Source organism: Doryrhamphus excisus, chromosome 17, assembly GCF_030265055.1.
Source record: "Doryrhamphus excisus isolate RoL2022-K1 chromosome 17, RoL_Dexc_1.0, whole genome shotgun sequence".
Classification (NCBI taxonomy): domain Eukaryota; kingdom Metazoa; phylum Chordata; class Actinopteri; order Syngnathiformes; family Syngnathidae; genus Doryrhamphus; species Doryrhamphus excisus.
The window spans coordinates 17,211,425-17,238,806 of record NC_080482.1 but is presented as its reverse complement, the minus strand read 5'-3'; the positions used below and the strand labels follow the sequence as shown (position 1 = coordinate 17,238,806).

The window sequence follows — 27,382 nt, the reverse complement described above, 5'->3', positions numbered from 1 at the left end:
TTTTCCAACACTTATTTTCATAGCTTATTTCAAACCGAATATGCTTGGTTTAGCAGAACATGAGCAACAAAACTCGTATTTTATATTTCAGAATGCACTGCGTTCTATTGTTGTCACATTATGAACTGAAAAGCGTCTGTATTCATTTAGTGTTTTGATTTATGTTGTTCCTCACATAGTTTCATACAATAAAATGAGTTAGATCGTTGTATGCTTTGCTGATGTGTAAAAAAGAATTCCTAGTTACATTTGCGCCTTCAGTCGCGTTCACGTTGACACAAGCCCCCAAATAGCTGTCCTTGGCTATGCCGGAGGGTAACTAGCAGCTCGTAACACAAATTATAGCTCGCAGTTTAAAGCAGCTAAGAGATAGCGCTTATCTTTAAAACACTGGTTAGTTGGGACACATAGTACAGTGTGTCAAGGTTTCACTTTATAAATGACAATTAAAAAAATGATCTCTACTCCCCGGCATTTGAAAGGCGTCCACGTCCAGATTGATGGCGGCTTTATTTATTTAGATCACGTGTCACGTCACAGGTAAGTGGGTGCGCATGGTGGCTTGTGAATGTAAATGCGTGCGTGCGTGTGTGTGGTTTGTTTATAGACGCACACAGCTATACATAGCTATACATAGCTATACATAGCATAGTATCAACCACGAAGTCTCGGAGTTAAACAGTTACCGTGATATCAACTCCGGAAGCTAGCAGCTAACTTGACGCGTTCAGGTACCCGACCAGCGTAGTAATTCCGAGCAACGCACACATGTCAGCCTGAAATAAACCAGAACAGAACAAGGTGTAACTAGGAGTCTTTTGTACAGTTTTCATGGATTAATTTGCTGTGTTCTTTTGGACACAGCTGCAATCTCCGTGAATGTATTTGTTCAAAATAAACACGATATATAAGGCATTACACATAACCTACACTGGAAAATACAGTCCACGGAGGTGCTACCTGTCCATTAGATGGCAGCATGCTTGTTTTTTTCAATTCAGCTCGATCCCGTGTGTGTGTTGTCTAGTGTGTTGTCTAGTGTGTTGTCTAGTGTGTTGTCACTTCACAGCCAGATTTGAACATTTGATTTTCTTTGGGGCCAAACAGGGCGTACCAAAATATTCTATACAGGACTGCGGTTGGACATCACCGCAAAGTGCAATCACTGATTCTGAGGATTTAAAGGTCCTGAGTTCCATTTCTAATGTCCCAGTAAAGTTTTATACAGCTACAGTGTTGTGAAAGTGTTTTCTTGGTTGTGACTAGGCCACTCCAAAGTCTTCATTTGATGGTTTTTCTTCAGCCAATCAGAGGTGGACTTGCTGGTGTGTTTGGATCATTGTCCTGCTGCACAACAAGTTGCTTTCAGCTTGAGGTCACCAAAAGAAAAAAAAAAGTTCATTCATTCATTTTCTACCGCTTATACTCACGAGAGTCGCAGGGGTGCTGGAGCCTATCCCAGCTGTCTTCAGACCCTGGACTGGTGGCCAGCCAATCCTAGGGCACATATAGACAAACAACCATTCACACTCACATTCATACCTATGGACAATTTGGAGTGGCTAATTAACCTAGCATGTTTTTGGAATGTGGGAGGAAACCGGAGTACCCGGAGAAAACCCACGCATGCACGGGGAGAACATGCAAACTCCACACAGAGATGGCCCAGGGCATTCCTGCTCTAGTTACATTAAACACAGCAGCAGGCTAATCCAGGCTTCTTGCTTGTTTTCCACCAGCATTCCTGCTCTACGTCGCCAAATAGGAGAACCTTTGGTGGTATATTGGCGCTATCACCTCCTCATCCTCTTTGAGGAAAAAAATGAACAGTAAAAAATATATCCTACAGCCAGATTTTAACAACCAACTTCATATTAATCTTTGTTTTATTCATTCATTCATTTTGTACCGCTTTTCCTCACGAGAGTCACAGGGGTGCTGGAGCCTATCCCAGCTGTCTTCGGGCGAGAGGCGGGCACATATGGACAACAACAAAATTGGCAACTCCAAATTGTCCATAGGTATGAATGTGAGTGTGAATGGTTGTTTGTGCCCTGTGATTGGCTGGCCAATGTACCCCGCCTCTCGCCCGAAGACAGCTGGGATAGGCTCCAGCACCCCCGTGACTCTCGTGAGGAAAAGCGGTACAAAATGAATGAAAAGGTTCTCCTATTTGGCGACGTGGAGCAGGAATGCTGGTGGAAAGCAAGTGAGGCGCCTGGATTAGCCTGCTGCTGTGTTTAATGTAACTCAAGCAGGAATGCTGGTGGAAAACAAGCGAGGCGCCTGGATTAGCCTGCTGCTGTGTTTAATGTAACTAGAGCAGGAATGCTGGTGGAAAACAAGCAAGACGCCTGGATTAGCCTGCTGCTGTGTTTAATGTAACAGTCAGGTACTAGAGGCGTTCATCTGATTGGTTAAGATTATATATGGCTGTGTTAAACCCTCTCGCGTCTTCTCTCCTCCGTCTTTGAATGAATGAATATTTCATGACATTATTCTTGCAAAATTACATATTTTAGTTAGATTACAATTTTTTCTTCTTTTCAGGGTTGACGTCTTTCTTGGAAATGTTGATTTTCCCATTTTTGCTGTTTAGTTTTCTTGTTATATTTGAATATCACTGCTTTTTTTTACCAGGGTAGAAATGTTCAAATGTTAGCACGACTTTGTTATCAAAACAGCTCTTGAAGTGAGTTGATGCGAGATAAAGCACATCTGTGGGAGGAACGTGTGGGAGGCAAACAAAAGCTCTGGTCCTGGCACGGTGCCGTGTGGCATTGTACAGATGTGGATTCCTGGACTGGTTGGACCGGCCGAGCAACTTCTGTTGGCTGCGGAACGAGACAGGACTCAATCACAAAGAATGAAGATGAAGTCCATGCCGAACAAGTTTAATGAAGTAATCATGTTTACACGTACACGGTCATAACGTGGGAGTTGGCCTGCGTGACCCTTTCTGTGCCTTAGTTCCTGTTTCCATGCTCTTATTTTGTAGTCGCTTCCTTTGTTGTTCCTTGTATTATTGTAGCTTGGTTAATATACAAGTCAGTTATGTAAACGGGACACTGTTGGATTTTTTTTGGTCAGAGCTTTTGCGTCAAAATAGGTGTTTCTCATGACGTCCGTTGTAGCTAGCTCATATTAACTCGGAAGAAATATGTCTTCATGTTTGACAGAAGGATGGAAAACTCACCAATATTTCAGAGTATTTCAGGCAGGGGTGAAAAAGTTCAGATTTTAGGGTTTTTCAAACACAAACCCCTAAAGTCACTCAGTAGTGCCCCCCCTAGTCCCACCCACTCGTTCCACAGATCTTCACAAAATTTATAGTGAAGGGCTGCACGGCGGACGAGTGGTTAGCACGCAGACCTCACAGCTAGGGGACCAGGGTTCAATTCCACCCTCGGCCATCTCTGTGTGGAGTTTGCATGTTCTCCCCGTGCATGCGTGGGTTTTCTCCGGGTACTCCGGTTTCCTCCCACATTCCAAAAACATGCTAGGTTAATTAGCCACTCCAAATTGTCCATAGGTATGAATGTGAGTGTGAATGGTTGTTTGTCTATATGTGCCCTGGGATTGGCTGGCCACCAGTCCAGGGTGTACCGTCTCACCCGAAGACAGCTGGGATAGGCTCCAGCACCCCCGCGACCCTCGTGAGGAAAAGCAGTAGAAAATGAATGAAGTCTACAATGAAAGGACACCAAAAACGTCTGAAGAACCCATGTTCCAAAACAAAGAGGAAGTCAGCCATTTTTATCCGTAGAGGCCATTTTGGGTAAAAATGAGGGACTTAGAGCAAATGAGCCCAAATGAAAATCAAACTTTGATGGTGAAAGTGGCTAGAGAAGATGAGATCTTCATCATCATTGGTTGGTTCATTTGATGTGATATCATTATTATTTCTTCCATACAGAAGAAGTCATGAATCCATGTTGCAGAAAAGTACGCATCACTTCACTCAACAGCGTCTGTATTTCGATGCAACAATGCGTGACGATTATGATTCTTTATTGGTTTGCATGTGCCGTGAACATGAGATACAATCATTTCAACATGGGAAATTCACTCGTTACAGTATCAAGCGTAAAATATGACAATAAAGCCATCATAAATAATAACTTGTTTTCAGACCACTACTTTAGTAAGTACAAATAGCTGCACAGTGGTAAGACACTGGATATTGCATATACTTCGTATATACCTGTAACACCTTTGGAATATTGCACAATTAGCATTAATTAGCATCTAAAGCAGCAAACCGCAAAAGATGAGCAACCCATCAAAATACATGACTGAGAAAACTACAAGTACAAGTACTACATTACTGTAGCTACAAGCATGTTGGGTTGTACATGACAACACCAATACGGTGGTACTCGCTCATTCTTATACAGTTTCTAGCGTTTTGGTAGATACGGTATCGTGTGTGGTGCTGAGCTGGGATTCGGGAATTGGGCTTTTGGGGTGATGGCCTGCTAGTTCGAGCCAGACCAAGACAGAAGAAGAATGCTGAGCGCAGTTGGACAGTGTAGAGCAGGGGTCTCAAACACGTGGCCCGCGGGCCAAATGTGGGGGGGGGGGGGGGGGGGGGGGGGTTTCTACATGAGCAACAAATTCAGCTCAACATCAGAAAATCATTCCACAATCGTTTGGAACGTTTCAAACAAAACATATCAGTATCACCAATACTGGCCTTCTACTTGGTATCAAATGGATACCAAAATGTGCAGTATCGCCCACCCCCTCTCTTTGTGTTACGTCGTGTCCCCAGAAGAGAAACCGAAAGAGCTATGAGGGTCTTTTTGTCGGAATGTTGACATGAAAGTTTCTTCTTCTCTTGTCGTCTGCTTTGTGTTGCTCGCCCGACCAGAAGGACGAGTCGGACAGTCTGGGATTTTCAATACACGGGAAACTCGATGACAAAGCCTGAGGCTGCCGACGCTTTGGCTGGAACAATCAAATAGTTCATTGTCTTCAATGGGACTTTATTCTCAGAATATTTTTGCGTTATTCCCATATTACAACTTTTCCCCCACTCAAATTAAAAAAAAAAATACAATATTTGTTTTCTCATACTATTACGCCTTAAAAAATGTTATATTTGAACTCTTTGTCATTGTTTTTCATGACCATATTAGCACCATTTGCCTGTCAATATTCTCATTCATAAAGTCTTTGTTTTCTCGGGGCATTCAATCCATCAGGTAGAGCTGTCCTATCTAGTCTGACTGCTGTGTGTCCCACCGAGTGTTTTAGCATGAACTCTCCCATATAAAGCCTGAATCAGAATCAGAATCCCACTTTATTTGTTGTTTATTTGTTTCTCATAATATTTTGACTTTGAAATGTAATGTTATACTCCTGAAATGATGCTAATTTTGTACATAATATTACACCATCATTCCTGTAAAATTGCAATGTTTTCTTGCGAGAGTACAACTTTTTTTCTCTTAGTATTTGGACTTTATTATTGTAAAATGACTGCTGGTTTTTCTACTTTTTCTACTCTAAGTTGCATTTCTAGAATGTACCACGGGCAAAAATAAATGCCTTCTCTGTGTCCGTCCTTCACCACCTTGCGGAGCTAAAAAAATGAACAAGTGATTGACTAATAAATAGAAATAAGAAATGACTTGTTTAAGAAGTGGCGTGTGTGACGTCAGCTAGCAAGAGTTGACTATTAGCTGAGAGTGATGTTACATTCATGAGACGACAGCCACCAGGAAGTACGCTGTCAATGCTGATATGTGATTTATGTCTAAGATGGATTGTTTTCTATTAGTGTACTATGTTGGGTATATACGTACTATGTAGTGTACTATGTTGGGTATATACGTACTATGTAGTGTACTATGTTGGGTATATACGTACTATGTAGTGTACTATGTTGGGTAATAGGAGTGTAACGATGACCACAGGGTGTTAACAATTCCATGTCTAATGACGGTAAAAAGTAGAAGGTCAACCAGGTTTTCTATGCTTTCAGTACAAAAATGTTCTATTTATGAATAATAATTGAATCCTACTTGGCGGAAATGGACTTATCACGATGGAGGCTGGAACCAATTTACCTACTGAAGAGCTTTAACTGAACTCAAATGCTGTATGGAAAATGGAAAATTATTGGTAAAGTGGGAATTTTGGAATGTACAAAATGTTTTGACACTGGAATGCTTTGATCTGGTTGAGAAATGTGGAAAAATTCTATTCATTTCCATGGGAATTTTGGAGCTGGAAAGTATGGAATCCTGAAGAAAATTTTGAAACTTTTTTTGTTGGAATAATTCGAATAAATCGTTAAATGTGGAAGGAGACTGATTCATTATCAACTCCTATACCGACTAGATTAGAAAGTAAGGTTTGGCAGTAGTCCGGAAGTCCTCGGAAAAAATTGGGAGTGTGACCAATCACAGCAAAGTGGGCGGGCTGTGGGTGGAATAGATGAAAACAGACCATTTTGGAAAATCCAGCTGAATAGGTGCAGATGCTGGAAGTTTTAGAAAGCTTTCTGTGCTGGTTATTGTGTGTAGCTGCTCTATAGGAGACCACAACTCAATACAAAGGGCCCCTTTAATATTATGACTTATTATTATTATGATGTAACTCAATCTAATTTTCCTAATATTCCCACGTTATTATAAACTGTCAGTTTATGAAGCATGAATTTGACATATAAAAAAAATATTTTCTAAAGTCATAATAGAAAATAGAATGAAAATTTTGGAAAATCGTTTTGGGGAAAAAGTCATAATATTATGAGAATAAAGTCCAAATATTATGGGAATAAAGTCATAACATTACAAGAAAAAGGAAATATAAATGTGGAAATATTTGAAAAGAAACAAAAAAGTGTAATTGAAGGCGAAAAGGTTTTTCACTACGTGCAAAATTTCAAAATTTTGAAAAATGGCAAACTTTTTTTATTGGAATAATTCGAATAAATAGTTAAATGTGGAAGTAGTCCAATTTTTTCTGATGCGGGCAATTACTCGTCCAAACGTTTTCATGTTGGAATGGTTTGAATTGGTTCCGAAACCAGAACGCGAGACAAATTCTTACTGAAAAATCATCTTTTGCTGCAGGTGATGTAGCATTGGAGAAAAAATAATGTTTGTTTTCTCACAGGAAATTTGTACCGTCTGTCAAATGTTGGCAGCATTTCTGGAAATGCTGGCTTTCCAACTGTGTTAAAGAGCAGCATTTCTTTTGCGATGCAGAAAAGTACACTTTCTGTGAACATGCACCACTTCCTGAACGCTGCTTCGTTTGGCTAGTTAGTTTGTTAGTTTGGCGAGTTGTCAAAGTGATCTTTCACTCAGCTAGCAACGAGTGAAAGAAGTCTTTGCCCGGAATACAAAGGCAGGGCGTGACTCTGACATTGTTGCCATCATGGACACATTTAATTACGTTCATTAAAAAGCCTGAGCAGCTGCAGTAAACAAGTCACACCCAATGCAATGCGGATGCTGAGGCCTTCACTTGTCACACTGACCAGAAACGCTATTCTGTCATCTTTCCTGTCCCCTTGTCAATAAGATTCAATGATAATTATGTCTTTGCATGTCAAGAACGGAACACGCTTTGCTCGTCCACATTCCGGAATGCCTTTCAAAGTCAACATCTTGATTGTCGCTTCTTAATCCTGGCTTGCTTCGAGACAGACAAGAACAGTCTCAGTCTCTTTTGCATGTTTATTTCAGCCTGCCGGGCCTCGCTAATCAAAACAGGGGTCGGGTGCAAGGATCCGCGACTGTTACTATCAAAAAGTACATTTTGCCCCTTCGGCCACTCGAGAAAAATAGTCTGGTGTCACAAAACATTGCCTTAAAACAACACGAATGGAAGTTGTTGTTTATTTTGGGGGTTTGGGGACCCCCCAAAGGGGCCTTAAAACAACCTGGATGGAAGTGAATGTGTAATGGATGCTAAGAAACGCCCAGATATAAATAAGGGACGTTGTTGTTTGTTTTGGGGGTTTGGGGACCCCCCAAAGGGTTGAATTATATTGAAGAATGAATCTTTCTGGGAAATTGAATTGCACTAATGTCTTTTGTGTAAAGTGTGTCGTTGACCTCGTTGGTTAAACCCCACTCCATGACGCCATAAGAAACACGCAGCAGAGTGAAATGTTTCTGTTTAGCTTGCCAGCTAACATGGTCTTTCATGGCCGCCGGTTCGAGCCCGTCATTTTGCTCCATTGTATCCCAACGACTGTCATTTGACACCACTGCCTTCTTCTTTGGAGGATAAATACACTGGGTCTTGCACCAGGTTCTCAGACCAGATCTGTCCTATCCAGTCCGACTGGTGTTTGTCCTAGCTAGTCTTTGATGAGAGGCGAAACGTCTTGTAAAACAACCTGAACAGTCCAGATGCAATCGATTTTGATGTCCATTTGATATCCCTGTTCTTCCTGTCTTGAGTGAGTTCTTCCTTCCATGTCGGCCCAGGTCCACATAAGACCCAAACGGTATGTTAAGATGACAACCTAAAACAGGAAGGTTTTTTTTCTTAAATTTGGTTTTTTTTGGACCTTCCAAAAAAATTGTCTGAAAATATCGATGACATGCACACCAGGCAAAGTGTTCCAAAACTACTGGGACTGGTTTCCAAATGTGGTGATGTGACCCCCGAGAGGAACGTGTGAACAGTTTGTAGTTTTTGACAATCCAGAAGCTAGAGGCTGATGCTTCTTTTGTAGATACGAAATCCATTTATCGGACCTTTGAAAGAAACTTTGCGACTGTCACTTTCCTCCACGGCAGCTTTGGTATCTTCTTTAGGCAAGGAGAAGGACGAAGACGGGCTGATGGTTTGAACGCCGACTGGTTGGTCCGCCACGGAGTTTCCAGACACAGAAAAGGAATCGGTACGTTTGACGGTATACTGGTAAAGCTTTTCCCTGAAAGCGCTACAGGTGTTTTGGTCTTTCCTAAAAAGCATAATGTAGCACTTTGGGAAGAAGTGACAGCCCAGGATTCCGTAGTTGGACATGAGTATGATCACCATCTCCACAGCTGGAAGATACACTCCAGATGTTGTGATGTACACGGGGATGAACAGCAGCCATGAGATGAGGTACAGCAGCATGCTGAAGGTGATGAATCTAGCCTCGTTGTACTGCTGTGGTAACTTACGGCCGATGAAAGCGCAGACGAAGCAAACGAAAGCCAACAGAGCGATGTAACCCAGCATCACCCCAAAAACCAAATACGACCCCTCATAGCAGTCTTCCAAAATAGTTTTGGGTTGCAAAATACTGTGACTGTATGGACTTTTGAGGACCAACCAGCTGATGCAAATGGCCGCCTGTACGCCCACACACGCGACGATAATCAAGACGGACTGGTAGACTTTCCGCAGAGCCCCCTGAACGTTGATGTTCAACTGGAATGCCAGGAGGATCTTCAGGGATTTGACCAGGATGCAAGACACGCACAGAGTGAAGCTGATGCCAAAGAGCACCTGTCGCATTTTACACTGGAGATGGTTGGGCTTGCCGACAAACAGCACGGCGCTGATGAAACTGACCACCAGAGAGAAGAGGATGACCTGGTTCAGGGGCCCTCCGGAGGCCTTCACCACTGGGGTGTTTCGCTGATGCACAAACAGAGCCGACACCATCAGAACCAGCACGATGCCCAGAGAGGAGAAGGTCAGGAGGACCACGGCGAAGCGGTCGTGCCACGAAAAGAAGATCCGCCTTTTACGCAAGCAAGTGGAACTTCCCTTGGGAGACCATTCTTGGGTGATGTCACAGCTCAGACACTGGTCCATATCTGGAAGGGGAAAGGAGGGAATCAAGAATTTTACGCTAAAAACAAAATTCTAATTCAAAAAAGAATTCATTCATAAATGATGACAAAATATTGAAAGAGAAGTTCATATGTAGTACAACTTTTCATTTTCAAGAAAGAAAAAGGGCCCAATTTCCTCCATTCAACTTTTGCACAAATCCAAGACTAAACAAAGAAAAATGAAAACAATTCATTGATCCGTATTCGGTGGAACCTCAGTTAGCGTCCGCCTTGGTTAGTGTGTTTTTGATTAATGCCTCAATTTTGCCTCGGCTGCGATTGCCTAACCACCGGTCCAGGGTGGACCCCCCCGAGTGGTTAGCGCGCAGACCTCACAGCGAGGAGACGAGGGTTCAATTCCACCCTCGGTTTGCATGTTCTCCCCGTGCATGCGTGGGTTTTCTCAAATTGTCCATAGGTATGAATGTGAGTGTGAATGGTTGTTTGTCTATATGTGCCCTGTGATTGGCTGGCCACCAGTCCAGGGTGTACCCCGACTCTCGCCCCGAAGACAGCTGGGATAGGCTCCAGCACCCCCGCAACCCTCGTGAGGAAAAGCGGTAGAAAATGAAATGAAATGAAAACAGCGTTGGGCCTAAAATGGAGCCTTGCGGCACCCCTTTAGTTGATGTTTTCCATCTTTACTTGCTGGACTCGGTTGTTTAAGTACCTGCCAAAGTAGTTACAGGAGTGTGATGACATATGAGATGTTGTCCATCTACTGTATTTGTTTAACAGTACTACTAACGTTACTGTAGGATTGTCTGGTATAACAGTACTACTAACGTTACTGTAAGATGTGTCTGGTATAACAATACTACTAACGTTACTGTAGGATTGTCTGGTATAACAATACTACTAACGTTACTGTAAGATGTGTCTGGTATAACAATACTACTAACGTTACTGTAAGATGTGTCTGGTATAACAATACTACTAACATTACTGTAAGATGTGTACTGTAAGATGTGTCTGGTATAACAATACTACTAACGTTACTGTAAGATGTGTCTGGTATAACAATACTACTAACGTTACTGTAAGATGTGTCTGGTATAACAATACTACTAACGTTACTGTAAGATGTGTCTGGTATAACAATACTACTAACGTTACTGTAAGATGTGTACTGTAAGATGTGTCTGGTATAACAATACTACTACTTTGAGTTATGATGACTGAAATGATAAAAACACATTTGTCAATCTGCCCCAAATTGAAGTAACATCCCTTCACTCCTTTTGAGATGTCCTGACATTGGTTACCATTATTTGCATGTGTGTGCGTGTGTGTGTGTGTGTAGGTTACCTGTATTTACCTGTATTGTTGGAGAAGTAGTTCTCAGTACAGTTAATACATTCATAACAACACGTATGTTGACCCTCTGCAGTTTTCTTGAACTCCCCAGGGATGCAGCTATTGGAGCATTTGGAGAATATTTGCTGTGGGAAGAACAAACGTGTGCATTTTTATTTCAAGCACGCTGCAAAAAATCCTAGGCCACCATTTGTTGTTTTAGCAACGCTATTGATGCTATTGATGCTATTGATGCTATTGATGCTATTGATGCTATTGATGCTATTGATGCTATTGATACTCAGGCCTAACATTCATTCATTCATTTTCTACCGCTTATCCTCACAAGGCTGCTGGAGCCTATCCCAGCTGTCTTGGGGCGAGAGGCGGGGTCCACCCTGGACTGGTGGCCAGCCAATCCCAGGGCACATATAGACAAACAACCATTCACACTCACATTCATACCTATGGACAATTTGGAGTGGCTAATTAACCTAGCATGTTTTTGGAATGTGGGAGGAAACCAGAGTACCCGGAGAAAACCCACGCATGCACGGGGAGAACATGCAAACTCCACACAGAGATGGCCCAGGGTGGAATTGAACCCGTGCTGTGACCGCCGTGCAACTATTGCTGTGAGTTTAGAGTTTCTTGAATTGGCTCATCGTTGTGCATTGTTTGATTTCCTTACTCAATCCATTCCATAGTTTGATTCCACATACTGAAATGCTATGGCTAGCATAACGTAGTCCTAGCATAGAAGTGTTTCAAATGTACTTCTTCCCTGAGATCATATTTCTCCTCTCTTGTAGAGAAGTATTGGATGACATTTTGAGCTAATTGCTTATTTTTAGCCTTATGCATTATTTTAGCTGTTTGAAGATGAACTATATCAGCAAGTTGAAGTATTTGTCATTTTACAAATAAGGAGTTAGTATGTTCTCTGTAGGCGGCATTATGAATTATCCTTACTGACCTTTTTTGCAGTACATTTAGCCAGTGAAGATTGCTTTTATAGTTATGATCCCATATTTCCACACAATAAGTAAGATATGGTAGAACCAGAGTAATATAATAATAATACAGTATTTAGAAAGCCAAAAAGGTTTTCTATGCTGTAACTATGAAAATGTTCCATTTATTAACAGTGAATCCTATATTGCAGAAATGAATTTAAGGTGTCCGGGTCCAGAGTCAAGTGGACGACTTGTATGCAAGTACTTCTTTGTGTTTATTAAAAGTAATCACAACGACCCACCTGTAAATCCTGAAAACGCTTGGCGGTGTCGCTGTCCATTACGGTGAAGCTGTTGTCATGCGTCAGGTACTCGGCCACGATGTCATTGACCTGAATTTTCCCTTCAACGGATGTCCACATGGTGACATCATAACCTTGGTTGATGTCTCCTTGGTTGTCAAAGGCGTACATCCTCCCTTGATGCTCAAACTCATGGTTCCAAAGTGCTTCTAGTACCTGCGGAGGAACAAATCATTTTCAATAGCGATAAAGATACGGGAATAAAGTTGTAAAACGGGAATGTGTGGATAATGAAGATGATGACTGTGGAGGATCTTGTCAGACGTGGCCTGAAGCACAGTCTAAAAATAGAATTTAACAACCAAAATGGAAGAATCTGTAGTAATTGTACAAGAATAAAGTCAAAATATGACAAGAAAAAAGTGATAATTTTACAATCATAACAATTCAATTCAGTTGAATTCAATTTGTTTCTAAAGCAGTTATCACGTGAAAACAGAACCAACTGAAACCACACGAGGAATTAGGCGAGGAAAAACTCCCTCTGGGGATGAAACCTCGGACAGAAGCCAAGCTCTGTGGGGCGGCTGTCTGTCTCGACCAGAGCTGGAAAGTCCAAGCAACATAGTGGAGTGTTTCTGCTACTAGCTTATCAGGGGTCCATTCTAACTGTATGCTTTAGAGCAGGGGTCTCAAACACGCGGCCCGCGGGCCAAATGTGGCCCGCAGGACACTAGTTTGAGGCCCCCGCCTTGATATGAAAGTTGAATGTTTAAGTTTGATATGGATGCTGTATGGTATCATGTACCCAGAAAAAATGATTACGTTTGATTCATGTTCATGTTAAAGGTTAAATAACTGTTAATAGTTATCCTCCCTATCCGTGTGGAAGTGGTAAGTTTTTGGCTATTTAAGTTGAAAGGAAATAACTTGAAGGCTACTGTTTAGGTGGCTAGCTCTCTAGTTTGCGAGTTAGCATGTGTCTCAAGACCCTGCAGTTGCGCAATATGTTGTAAATAAAAAGAGCATAAATGTGACTATAGTCGTGTTAATATTTCAAGTGCCTAGAAGTCTCTTGCCAATCCAGATTTCCATGCAACGTCATGATCTATGTAGGAAAACAACCACAAGAAATGAATTTCATCTGAGATTCTCATGTGATGCCCCAAAAATGAGATGATATCATTATGGCAGTCTTTTCATTTTACATGGGGCAAGTTGGGGCAAGTAGTTCTCACCTTAAGGATTCCCCATGGGCAAGTCATTTTTGGTTTTAATGTAGAGCCCTGATATATTTATGAAAAACCTGATATCAAATGCTTGTTAGGTTTTGGAATTGAACCCGTGTTTTTGAGATACAATGTGCCCTCTAGTAGTAAGTCGGAAGAACTTAATTGACTTAACTGAATTTTAGTTTTCTTTGGATTTTTGCAGCTCTTTCACAGCATTAATTCAAAAATGTGCAAACACAGAAGCCTCTTATAGATGACGTAATTTGTCAGGTTGCTTTCGTGTTTACTTTCTATTTATTATTTGGATTTATGATTTCCTTTGTGTTTATTTCAAGACAGCACTACCAGGAATCAAATGGTTCCTCATTGTTCTTCCTGGCAGATGTCGTCCTCCAACATTTTTGTCCTCTGTCGTTTTGATTCCCGCTCTGTGTGTGTGTGTGTGTGTGTGTGTGTGTGTGTGCGTGTGTGTGTGTGTGTTTGTGTGGCGTCTTTGTCATACCATTTGCAGCCCGTGGCTCCTTTTTTTTTAATTGGCCTGTGGCACATTCTAAAAATAGACTTTAATAAGTAAACCTAAAATAAAACTCAACAACAGCAAAAATGGAAAATCAGCAGTAATTTGATAAGAATTATATAATATTGACAATATAATATTAGATATATAATATTATTCATTCATTCATTTTCTACCGCTTATCCTCACGAGGGTCGCAGGGGTGCTGGAGCCTATCCCAGCTGTCCACCCTGGACTGGTGGCCAGCCAATCCCAGGGCACATATAGACAAACAACCATTCACACTCACATTCATACCTATGGACAATTTGGAGTGGCTAATTAACCTAGCATGTTTTTGGAATGTGGGAGGAAACCGGAGTACCCGGAGAAAACCCACGCATGCACGGGGAGAACATGCAAACTCCACACAGAGATGGCCCAGGGTGGAATCGAACCCTGCTGTGAGGTCTGCATGCTAACTCACTCGTCCGAATGTTGACAATAATATATTTGAGCATCAATTTGTTGACAATAAATATTTCAAAACGCACCTTTCATTTCTTCTTCATTTCTTCCTTAACATTCCTTAACATTCCTTAACATTCCTTAACATTCCTTACCTCCCAAGGTTGCAGGCTGCCTGGCGCCTTGCAGTCTCTGCTCCTGCAGATGGACGCCACAGCTTGAGCGACGGCGCTCACGGCCATTTCAGTACTCAAGGTCAAGGCCTTGTTGGTGTTTTCTTTGAGGGTCTTCACCACTTCAGATGCCAGGCCAGCATCTCCAGAAAGGCTACTTTCATTCACCACGTGGAAGACTTGTTCCAGGAAAGGGTTGTTCAACGTGCTCTTGTATCCGGTCGTCTCCACCTGGTTCAGGTACTCGTAGAAAGAGAGCAGGTTTCCCGTCTTGAAGTTGAATCCCACAACGTGTCCGATGTCTTCAAGACTTATATCCCCCTGCACATGGCCCGAGGAGGACCAACTATCGCTGGCCACCCACACTCTTCTCATGTCCCCCATGCTTTGTCCCGTTCTCAGCATCGTGTTCCTCAGCTCCTGGTAAAGGTCTCTCATCTGACTTGACGTTACAAAAGACACGATGACCTGTGCTTTGGGGTTTTGGGAGATGGTTACTGCAGTCTGTTTGATGGCAGAGGTCACCGTGCCATCTGAGCCGGTATGGGGCAGGATAGACCTGAATGCTATACAGATCCCGTTCTCAGACGCTTGAGATGCAAAACGCTCGAGCGCCGAGCGTCCGTAGTCGCCATCCGTGACAACTATTCCCACCCAGTTCCAACCGTTGAGGTTGAGAAGCCGGACCATGGCGGCCGTCTGGTGTTCGTCGTTAGGAACCGTCCTCATGAAAGTCGGGAAACGCCGCTTGTCGCTCAGAGTCACAGATGTTGATGAGTAACTTATCTGCGGAAAACAAACACATCGTTTGGCCATCAGGGACACAAGGCTGGATCTGACATAGCTGACATAGCCCGGGGTTAGGGTTAGGGCTTAGGGTTGGGGGGGCTTAGGGTTGGGCCTAGGGTTAGGGTTAGGGGGGTTAGGGTGAGGGTAGGGTTAGGCTTAGGCTTAGGCTTAGGCTTAGGCTTAGGCTTAGGCTTAGGGTTAGGGGGTTAGGGTTAGGGGGTTAGGGGGTTAGGGGGTTAGGGTTAAGGTTAGGGGTTAGGGTTAACCCTAAAATTGGTAATGGTAATGGTTTAATTTCATTTGAACATGCATCAGATTCCAATTGAGTGCATCCCATAATCAGTTCCCAGTTCCACATGTCCAAAAGGAGTAGGAAGAAGCATTCATTCATTCATTCATTCATTTTCTACCGCTTTTTCCTCACGAGGGTCACGGGGGTGCTGGAGCCTATCCCAGCTGTCTTCGGGCGAGAGGCGGGGTACACCCTGGACTGGTGGCCAGCCAATCCCAGGGCACATATAGACAAACAACCATTCACACTCACATTCATACCTATGGACAATTTGGAGTGGCTAATTAACCTAGCATGTTTTTGGAATGTGGGAGGAAACCAGAGTACCCGGTGGACGGTATTGGGGAATTATACCAGATAACTTTGGTAAGATCAAGAAAACTTAGATACAACATGACTGACAACATCATATTGATTGACAAGATAGACTTAGGAGATCCATAACAATCGTTATCTTTCGTGTCGCTTTAACCCTTAGATGCATAAGTGGGTCAAAAATGACCCGCTCAGGTTGTTTTCTTCAAATATCTTTGTAATGAAAAAATTTTATCATTTCATATTCCAGGTATTCCTCAAAAATCCTATTTTTGATATCATGCCATTCACATTTTTAACTTATCTTTTATACATTTTAAGAAATTGTAGTTTTTGTGTTACTACCCCAACCTTCCATAAGTGGGTGAAAAATGACCCGGTCAGGTTGTTTTCTTCAAATATCTTTGTAATGAACAATTGTTATCATTTCATATTCCAGGTATTCCTAAAAAAATCCTATTTTTGATATCATACCATTGACATTTTGAACTTCCCTTTATGCAACACACAATGGATCCTCCCATTTTCTATTGTTGTACGGGGTCATTTTCTTTTTCAAAGATGTAAAAAAGTGAAAAATGAAGATGTTTCTAACATGAAATCATTCTTGTGTGGTCCTAAATATAATACTAAATATCATACAAGTGATTATTCCTAACCAAAATGGCAACATTGTCATAAAAAGGCATTGATTCTAGTATGGGTGATTTTTGACCCCCTTATGGAAGAGTGGAGGGTCCAGTCACTGGTGCATCTAAGGGTTAATTAGCATCAGCTAGGCTACCGTTCTGGGTGTTCTGGGTGTTGTGGGTGTTGTGGGTGTTGTGGGTGTTGTGGGTGTTGTGGGTGTTGTGGGTGTGTTTGTGGATCGATACTCATACTCAACACTCACCTGAGGGATCATGTCGAGGGTCAGCTGCCTGGCAACAGCAATAGACATTTCGGAAAAAGCAGCGCCGATGACGGCGACAACCGGCTGCTCGCACGTAGGGGCACACTGTGCCTGCTGGGTGAGGGCGGCGGTGGCCCTGAGACCCGTGCTGACGTCTGTGCAGGAGTCTTGGATTTGATAGCCCAGCGTGACGTTAGCGTCCATCAGCAAAGGAGATTGATTCATCTTCTCGATGGCGTTGATCATAGCCAGAGTGAGCGCCACCGTTCCAGTTTTGAGCCTGTGTGAGCAATTATTTATTAATACCACAAATTCAGATTTTAGGGTTTTTAAACACGAACACCCAAAAAACCCCAAATGAATATGACCAGCATGCCCAGCGGGAGCTTTTGTTTCATGCGAAACGATCTTGCCTTCTTCTCCATCTGGTTTAAGTTGCTCCAAAGCGTTGGTAGTCCCACAAGGCCCATGCAGTCACAGGTATCATTTTTATGATCACCAGCTGACTCTCACAGCAATACAGTACATACAGTACATACAGTACATACAGTACATACAGTACATACAGTACATACAGTAGCAGTAGCAGTAGCAGTACATAAGGAAGTGGGGCTATCCTGTGAGGGCCACACGGTGAAAAATGAAAGGAAGTGGAAGAATTTATACGTCATTCAACAATACGGGGGAAAAAGCATTTTATTATAATCAGATTTTCTCAATTATATTTTTTTCCACATTGGTGCTGTTTTTTGTTTGAATTTTATTAAATGTAATATTTAAATTTTCATCTTAAATAGGGTCTTTAGGGTCTAAATCTCTGTGAATTTTCTTATTATTCTTATTATTATTTATTATGACTTTATTCCAATTATATTTTGAATTTATTCTCAAAAAATTACAGCTGTTTTTATTTCTTTCTGCTGTTGGTTTTTTTCCAATTAATTCAATTTCCAGCCCTAACCCTTAAACCCTAACCCCGAACTCTAATCAGAACCCTCTAACCCTAACCCTAACACCTGAACTCTAATCAGAACCCCCTAACCCTAACCCTAACCCTAACACCTGAACTCTAATCAGAACCCCCTAACCCTAACCCTAACCCTAACACCCGAACTCTAATCAGAACCCTCTAACCCTAACCCTAACACCCGAACTCTAATCAGAACCCCCTAACCCTAACCCCGAACTCTAATCAGAACCCTCTAACCCTAACCCTAACACCTGAACTCTAATCAGAACCCTCTAACCCTAACCCTAACCCTAACACCCGAACTCTAATCAGAACCCTCTAACCCTAAGCCTGTAACCCCTAACTCTAACCCTAATCCTAACCCTAACGCTAACCCTCTAACGCCTAACCTCTAACCCAAACACCCAACTCTAACCCTAACGCTAACCCTCTAACCCTATCCCCTAACCCTAACGATCTAACCAGAACCCCCAACCTCCTAACCCTTTAACCTTAACCCCTAACTGTAACCCTAACCCTAACCTTCTATCCCGCTGACCCTCTAACCCTAACTCCTAACTCTAGCCCTAAACCCAAAACCCTAACCATCTAACCATCTAACCTTAACCCCTAACGCTAACCCCTAACCATCTAACCAGAACCCCTAACTCTAACCCTAAGTCTGAACCTCTAACTCCAAACCCTGTAACCCTAACCACCAAGTTTTAAACTGTCAAACCCTAACTTCCTAATACCCCATCATATTTTTTATGTTATATAACATTATCAAATTTCACCAAACTTCTTTTCCCCAAATGACAAGTTTATTTCGTTTGTTTGTCATACCTATGGACTATTTGGAGTCGCCAATTAGCTGAGCTAGTTTTTGGAATGTGGGAGGAAACCGGAGTACCCGGAGAAAACCCACACACGCATGCACGGGGAGAACATGCAAACTCCACACAGAGGGTGGAATCGAACTCGGGCCTCGTGTTTCCTAGCTGTGTGGCCTACGCGCTAACCACTCGTCCGCCGTGTAACCCGTTTATATTTATTTGGGTTGTCAATTTCTTTTTCAACCTTATTTATACATGCTAACCACCACAAATATGTTTGCAACATAATATAATACTAGAATTATAATATTACATTCAAATGCTAAATAATAACATATCCATAAATATATAATAAATAATATAAAAATAAATAAATATAATAAAAATATACTGTATATTATACTCTATATCATATTAACACATAAATACATAATAATAATAATGAAAATGAATAAGGAATAAGAAGTACAAAAATATTGTCATGATGACAAACTTACCCAAAACACGTGTGAACGTGGGGAGCAAAGGTCTCATCGTTTTTGTCAACGCCTCGATGAACCGGGAATATTCCTCCGATAACAACATCCCCCATGGCTGTTACTCGGAATGCTTTAGTATCATTCTCCGAGGCATCGCCTTCCCTCAGAATCATACAGACAATAACTATGTGTACAAACATGAGGGAATAAACAGAGGCCATAGTGTCGCCTCTGCTTGTGTGTGTTTTATGAAAAGAAATTTCCCTCCCTCCTTCCTTTCTTTCTTTCCTTCTCTCTTTCTCTCTTTCTCTCTTTCTGGCTACACGGCACCTCTTCACCTCAGGCAAGGTGAGACATTTGGAAGCATCTTTGCTTCCTCATTCACAGACCTCATTCTCATTTTCTCTCTCTCTCTCTCTCTCTCTCTCAGCGTCATGCGTGCCCTGCCCACGCATGACGCTGTGCTTCATCAACATACAGCATTACTCGTTGTGCATAATCATATTTTCGTCAGGCGCTGACTCATTGAAAAAGGATTAGGGCACGGTGGCAGGAAGTGCTCTGGAAATAAAATGAACACTTTCTGGTCATAAATAATAGTAAAAATATACACTCCCATAGACTACATGAGTCCAAATAAACCCTCAAATCAAATCAAACCTCTGCAAAGAATTCAAAAACAAATATATACATAAATATATTGGGGGATTACACACATATGCTAAGAAGATACATTATATATATATATATATATATATATATATATATATATATATATATATACAGTAAATATAATTCAATTTGACATACATGGCAAAAATTTGAAAAAAAATTAGTCCTTTAGTATAGTAAAAATTTTCTTCATCGAGTTTAATTCCAGAATATTTTGACATTATTCTCTCAATATTATAACTTTTTCCACAACCTACTTTCCTTGTAATGTTTTTTTCTTGAATATTTCAACTCTTTGCTACTAAAGTGATTTATTTTATTTTATTTTTCCTCATAATATTATGAGTTTATTTTCAAAAAATTGCAAATATATTTGCCATCGGAATACAACTTTTTTCCTTGAATATTTTGACTTTATGCAACTTCTTTCTCATAATATTTAGCTTGTATTTATTTTTTCCATTTGAGCTGTTGTTTTTTTTCCAGCAATTTAAACTTTCAAATTTTTTTAAATAAAATTTTGACTTCATTCACTTTTTTCCCCTGCCTAATTAAAAAAAACAACAATTTGCAACTTTATTTGGTTTTGTTTGTTTCTCATAATATTACAACAAAAACAATGAATACATTTCTTTAATATTTCAGTTCCATTCTACTAAAATGACATTATTTTTTCTTCATGATATTATGAGTTTATTCTGGTAAAATGTCAATATTTTTTTTTTACATTTAACCTCTTCATTTCATATGGTTAGCCTTTTTTTGCTTTTGCAACTATTTTAATGTTTTCCTTGTAAATATTATTCTATTAATTATGATTATATTACGGTTGTTTGTCTATATGTGCCCTGTGATTGGCTGGCCACCAGTCCAGGGTGGACCCCGCCTCTCGCCTGAAGACAGCTGGGATAGGCTCCAGCAGGATAAGCGGTAGTAAATGAATGAATTATTTTACTACCATGGTAAGATATTTTCACTTTATTCTTCTAACATTATAAAACTGTTCTGAATGTAATTTTCCTAAAATTACAACATCATTCATTTATTTCATTTGTATGTTTAAAAAAAAATCTGTTTTCTTTAATATTTCGTCTTTCTTCATCTAAAACGATATGCTTTTTCCTCAGAATATAACGCCTTTTTCTTGGAGATTGCAATGTTTTTTTCTTAATATTTTGTTTTCTCTTTCATTTTTATTTGTAGAGTGCATGACATTATATACAGTATATATGTTGATGATATGGACAAAGAGCAATTCATTTAACGATACCACATCAAAGTAAATCAACAATAATCAAAACATAATATCTGTAAATAATATAACCCCTGATAGTGTCAATATGCAGTATGATGATAACTATCGTCAAAGCGAGCGCCGTTGCCTCCCCCGTCCGCCAGGTGGCAGTAACATCGGCCGGCTCAGGCTAATCAGCAAAGAAAGATGGAGGCGGCCGTGTTCATTTTGTCGCTAATCGACTGTTGTGCGCTGATTTTCCTTGCGGTGTATTTTGTATCCTTTCCGGTGTTGCTTTGTCATGTAGACGTACATGGAGCTTATTTGTGGACGTCAGTAGCCATTGTGAATTTCGTTTTCCGTATCAGAAAATGAGCGGAAAAGCTGCTTCGATGCTAATCGGTTAGCCACCATGCTAGCGTGTCACTTGGGAAATACTGGTTATTTTTACACTCGTAAAAGTCTAAGTCTGTGAGTAGTAAGCGGAAACACTATTTTCTGAAGCACGGCAGAAATGAGATATAATGAGATATATTCGCAATTTCAAGTTATTCTACATTTCATGTGGAAATCTGGACGTCTGGTATTGGCCACTTGATAGGCGACACTGGATGTGTCGATAATGTTGATATCAAATGTGTTGACGTGATTTCGTTGTTAATGATTCATGTCACCTTGACAGAAAATTCAGATCATCACCTTGTCTGATTTAGAATGTGACTACATCAACGCCAGGGCCTGCTGCTCCAAACTCAACAAAGTAAGTCTGGACCGTTAGCTCGTTTGCCGTAAATAACATCTTTCACATGCTGATATCGTGGATTGCTAAGGTATTGCCTGCGTTATCATTCACTGTCCGTGTCTTGTTATCAGTGGGTTATTCCAGAGATGGTTGGCCAGTGTCTCTCCACGCTGCTGATGTTTATTTCCACGCACTGGTTCATCTTCCTCCTCAATCTCCCAGTAGCAGCCTGGGACATTTATAGGTAAAGTGGCCATGTTCCTCCTCCTCCATGAACACCATCCACTGGTCCACGTAGTCCATGATGCACTGCAGGCAAACCTTGGTATCATTTGGTTTTTGGCGACCCTATACCCTAACAAAGCAGTCTATCTATTTTTGATTGAGTTTGACTGCTCATTTGTAATTTGATAAAGGAGCTGAGAAAAACGGGTGTAAAAAAATGGATGTACGGGCAAGACCTCATCAACAATAAGTTCCATCCCTTCCTCATTTATGCTAATGCTAATGCTAATGGTTTTATTTCATTTGAACATGCATCAGATTCCAATTGAGTGCATCCCATAATCAGTTCCCAGTTCCACATGTCCAAAAGGAGTAGGAAGAAGCAAAGCTTATTAAATCCTACCCCTCCATCTGGTACTTTTACAATCACTAACTGTTACATTTGTTCACTTCCTGCTTTCCATAATACAGTTTAAGGTTGTTTTTTTAATTTATTTTTTAATATATATATTTTTTAATAATTGTCCTTACTCAATCCATTCCATAGTTTGATTCCACATACTGAAATGCTATGGCTAGCATAACGTAGTCCTAGCATAGAAGTGTTTCAAATGTACTTCTTCCCTGAGATCATATTTCTCCTCTCTTGTAGAGAAGTATTGGATGACATTTTTAGCTAATTGCTTATTTTTAGCCTTATGCATTATTTGAGCTGTTTGAAGATGAACTATATCAGCAAGTTGAAGTATTTGTCATTTTACAAATAAGGAGTTAGTATGTTCTCTGTAGGCGGCATTATGAATTATCCTTACTGACCTTTTTTGCAGTACATTTAGCCAGTGAAGATTGCTTTTATAGTTATGATCCCATATTTCCACACAATAAGTAAGATATGGTAGAACCAGAGAGCAATAAAGAGTGTGGAGTGATTTCTGATTGACAACTAATTTTGCTTTGTTCAATACTGAAATATTTCTGTCCACCTTATGTTGTATATTTGTAATATGAGGTTTCCAGCTCATATTTTCATCCATAGTGATATATTTATTTATATATACTATACATTGTTTTTTGCATGTAAGTGTATTTTTTCCTCATTTTTGTGTGTCCAGAACGGATTGATTACATTAGCACCGATGTGATGAAGTTGCATAGATTTTTTCAAACCTTCTGGCACAAACAAATAATGACAAATATTTTGTTAGCGTTTTGCTTTATGGAAACAATGCAAGGCAACGTGCAACAAAATGTCATTATGGCGGCTAAATGGAATATTTTTATAGTTAAAGCGTAGAAAACCTGTGTATGACCTTCTAAATACGCCTAGTGACCAGTGTGGAATACTAAATATCTAAATATCACAACTTCAATCTGTTTTCTGAATGCCTCATATTTGTATTTTACTTCATTTAGCCATTTGTATGCTTGTAAATGCTTACTTTAGACCACAAATATATCAAATCTGCTCAAATATGCATATTTTGTACTACTTATAAACCGTATTCAACCACAAAATGATTGAACGTGATCGTTGGGCTCTAATTTAATTTCATATTTATGCACGTACCCCACTTTGGGAACCTAGGATTCCGATGCTACAATCAATGGAATGTTGTGTATCATATGCAGCTCATACGCGCCATCAAAAGAGAGCAATGGTTTGCCCCAAAATGGGAAGCTGTGTTGGAATAGTGCGGTTCATACTTAACACCACAAGATGGCACTGTTTCCACACTGGTTTTCCAGTCTACCTAATTATGGTGCCATGCAAAGGGGGGGAAATGATTTATTATTATGACATATATGATGATGCATTAGTGGTTACTTTGGTCTCAACAAAAGGAGAGACTTGTGCTCAGGCTCAAGTGAAGCTGCTAGCAGTTTGGGGTGACATGAGATGAGGCGACACGGGATTGGCTCAACTCCATTCAATTGATTGTGTGATTATTATTATTTTTTTATTTTATTTTATTTGGACAAATATATGAAACATTACAGTGCATTTCTTACATCAATGAAAATATAACTTTCCATTATTTCCATTTGTATTCAACTATCTGATCACAAGCCCAAAAAGGAGAAAAAAGCTTCTAAATGCTATAATTAAATTATAGAAATATAATTCTAACTAAAATCTATTATTATCATTGTAGTATTATTATTGTTATTATCATTATAATCACTATTGTTATCATCTTTATCATTATTACCATCATTATAATCATCAGTAATATTACCAATTTCATCATTATAGTTGTAACAATTTTTGGATTTTTTAAAATTATTATTTAGTTTGACAGACTTCATTGCTTCTTGTAGAATGCTGTATCATTCCATTTGTTGTTTTCTGAAATCTGCAGTATTTGTGCTTTTATTGTCAATTTATTAGCCCACTTTCTTGATTGATTTCTGATTTCTGATTAATTTATCATAGACTCACCGACACCGTAGATGCCCCAGATAGGACTGCGTCATATGGAAAGCAACAGGAAAGGTTAACCGCTTGTTGTCCTTGCAGGTACGTCAAGGTCCCGATGGGAAACATGGGCGTGTTTGACCCCACTGAGATCCACAACCGGGGTCAGCTCAAGTCTCACATGAAGGAGGCCATGATTAAACTGGGCTACCACCTGCTTTGCTTCTTCATTTACTTATACAGGTAGAACACGCACACACACACACACACGCACACACACACACACACACACGCACACACACACACACACCTGAAGTCACATTTCCATGAACACGGCGTTTGTTTTTGCAGCATGATACTGGCTCTGATCAATGACTGAAACCACCTGTCAGACTCCTGGATTGGACCCCATGTAGAACCTCCCCGACTCAACCCGAACAATCTCATGGATTTTTGACCAACAATCAAATTGCGTGTGTTTCTAAGAATACTTGAAATCTCAAACTGGGCCAAACATCGTAACTCCCACGGTTTCATGTTGTCATTTGCACTGACATTATCGGAATCTTTATTTTTATTTTTTTTTATGTGCGTCTGTATCGCACACACGTACAGTGGAACCTTGGTTAGCGGCAAAGATTTATTCCAGAGGGTCCGACTCTAACTGAAACGGATGCTAACCAAATCATAATCGTTTCCCATAAGAAATCCTGTACATTCAATCCAATTCATCCCATCCAGAAAGCTAAACTGTTTTTGTAGTTTTACATCCTCACAAAGGTCGTAGGCATGCTGGAGCCTATCCCAGCAGTCTTTGGCGTAGTCAAATATCACACCTTCACTCTTTCATGTTCAAAAAAAATTGCTCATTATTAGTGGAAACGTGCATATTTTAGCTAATTGTACTTATTCTTGGCCTAAATGACGTAAATTAGGTCCTGAATTAGGTTTCAACTATCCCGATACAGTCCAACACCTCATTAGCGATATCAATTGATACCAACACTTTTTCACTGTGATGTCACAAATAGACACTGTTGCTACAAAATAAGACAAATACCACAATGCAATGCGAGCTGAAGAAAAAGTGGCATGTCTCAAGAAAAGGCATTAAAAACCACGAGCGATTCCAGGAAGACGCCTTACTTGCCCCTCGCTTAACCAGCGTCCGTTGCCACTTCAAGCTATTTTCCTGAGACCCTGCGCTTTTATTATGAAGGCAGGAAGTGTGCTGTTTTGTGTCTTTGGGCAGAAAAAGTGCCTCCCGAGCATAAAAAATATCTTGCATTTTGATTTGGGTGGGGGGAAAAAACTGCAGGCTTTTCCTCTCTATGGAAGGACGGCACTCAGGATGACACGTCTTGTATAGCAGACATGCTAGCAGCAGCCTCACCTGATCAGGAAATGTTCAAATTCATCGATTTTTACTTCAACAAAATGTTCAAAATGATTGGACTCATAAATTGAGAATGCAAATATTCATGTTTGTTTTATAAGATCATTATTATTATTATTATTAGTTTTTATTTTTCATCATGACTGCTGAGACTCTGCCTCCCCTGACTGCACAAAACACATTTTTATCGTTTTATTATTGTATTTATTATTTTGCTATTGTAGTTCTACGTGCTTACGGCAATTCAAAATGGTGAATGAAATTACCATCATTGAAGACGTGATAGTTGCCAGACGTGGACACCACCTGCCTGTTTTGCCATGACTTATTTCTTGATTTATATACTTGACACTCACTTCAAGTACTTTTTGAAAAATAAGCCAAAATGGAGCCAAAGAAAAGTGTTTTGCAGCGTGAGGAAAATTCAAGCAATAACTCATGGCAAAACAGGAAGGTGGCGTCCGTGTTGATCTTGCTTTGTCTTTGGCAACCATCACGTCTTCGGTGAAGGTTGAGTCAACTTAAACGTTCATTTATTCCTTTCATTCAGCATTGAGATGCATGTAGAATTGCTTTATGCTTGTAAAACTACAACAACGTGTGCTAACGGTGTTAGTTAGCAAAAAGCTAACCGCTTCCAGTTTGATGCGTTAGCAAGCCAAGACTGCTCACAGGGACATGATGTGATAGAAAAATGATTTATTTTACGTTAGCTGGTAAAACGCGCAGCACAGGATGTTTACCGTACTCAGACTTGCCAAAACTTGCATCCTCACAAGTATTTTCTCTAAATGATGGCTATACTAATAATAATATTTTCTCTAGTTGATGGCTATACTAATAATAATAAATATTTTCTCTAGTTGATGGCTATACTAATAATAATAAATATTTTCTCTAGTTGATGGCTATACTAATAATAATAAAAACTAACTATTAATAACTAATAATATGAAAAAACAATAAACATGGCATCAGTAGGCTTCATTGAGTCTGGACATCATACACTCCCCCCATTCCATTGGGGGCATGGGGGCCGTCTTGAGGAGCCAAACAAGACTAACGATGATTGAACGCCACCAGTGTTAATTTCTTTTTTTTTTTACATTTTGAGTTTCACAAATAAAAGTGAAAAAGCAAATATTGTCTTTGCTTCATGTGTCCTTCATATGACAAATACTTGATGCCAGTAGCCTTGCTTCATGAGATGGAGCGGCTTGTCTTAGTTCAGGGATCTCCAACATGTGGACCGCAGCTCAGGTTTTATTATATATTTTATTATACCCTCGCAATATCACACTTTTAAGTTTTTCAGAACTGAAGATATGTCTGTTGGGTGGTAGACACTGTTAGGACTCTATTAGTCAAAACATACGGAAATACAAGTCATATGTCCTATTCTGGTCACAAGGTGGCAGTAAT

General features: G+C 40.3%; 2 protein-coding genes across 4 annotated transcripts; one reads left to right on the top strand and one right to left on the bottom strand.

The window, feature by feature from the left end:
- Positions 1 to 512: 512 nt before the first annotated feature.
- Positions 513 to 27,079, top strand: cnih4 (cornichon family AMPA receptor auxiliary protein 4). Of its 3 annotated transcripts, none has more exons than XM_058053899.1 (5): positions 513 to 540; positions 21,864 to 21,941; positions 22,055 to 22,167; positions 24,667 to 24,807; positions 24,916 to 27,079. In XM_058053899.1, the coding sequence occupies exons 3-5, from the start codon at positions 22,070 to 22,072 to the stop codon at positions 24,941 to 24,943; spliced, it is 267 nt and encodes an 88-aa protein (XP_057909882.1). In that variant the 5' UTR covers positions 513 to 540; positions 21,864 to 21,941; positions 22,055 to 22,069; the 3' UTR covers positions 24,944 to 27,079. The 3 variants fall into 3 exon arrangements, with proteins under 3 accessions (XP_057909882.1, XP_057909881.1, XP_057909879.1); XM_058053898.1 differs by lacking the exon at positions 513 to 540 and adding an exon at positions 21,334 to 21,457 and having other exon boundaries at positions 21,873 to 21,941; positions 24,916 to 27,078; XM_058053896.1 differs by lacking the exon at positions 513 to 540 and adding an exon at positions 21,729 to 21,764.
- Positions 4,607 to 19,628, bottom strand: gprc6a (G protein-coupled receptor, class C, group 6, member A). Its single transcript, XM_058053882.1, has 6 exons — positions 19,294 to 19,628; positions 17,012 to 17,291; positions 14,706 to 15,509; positions 12,355 to 12,570; positions 11,119 to 11,242; positions 4,607 to 9,782 (listed from the first exon to the last, which is right to left on the bottom strand). The coding sequence occupies exons 1-6, from the start codon at positions 19,494 to 19,496 to the stop codon at positions 8,680 to 8,682; spliced, it is 2,730 nt and encodes a 909-aa protein (XP_057909865.1). The 5' UTR covers positions 19,497 to 19,628; the 3' UTR covers positions 4,607 to 8,679.
- Positions 27,080 to 27,382: the final 303 nt, after the last annotated feature.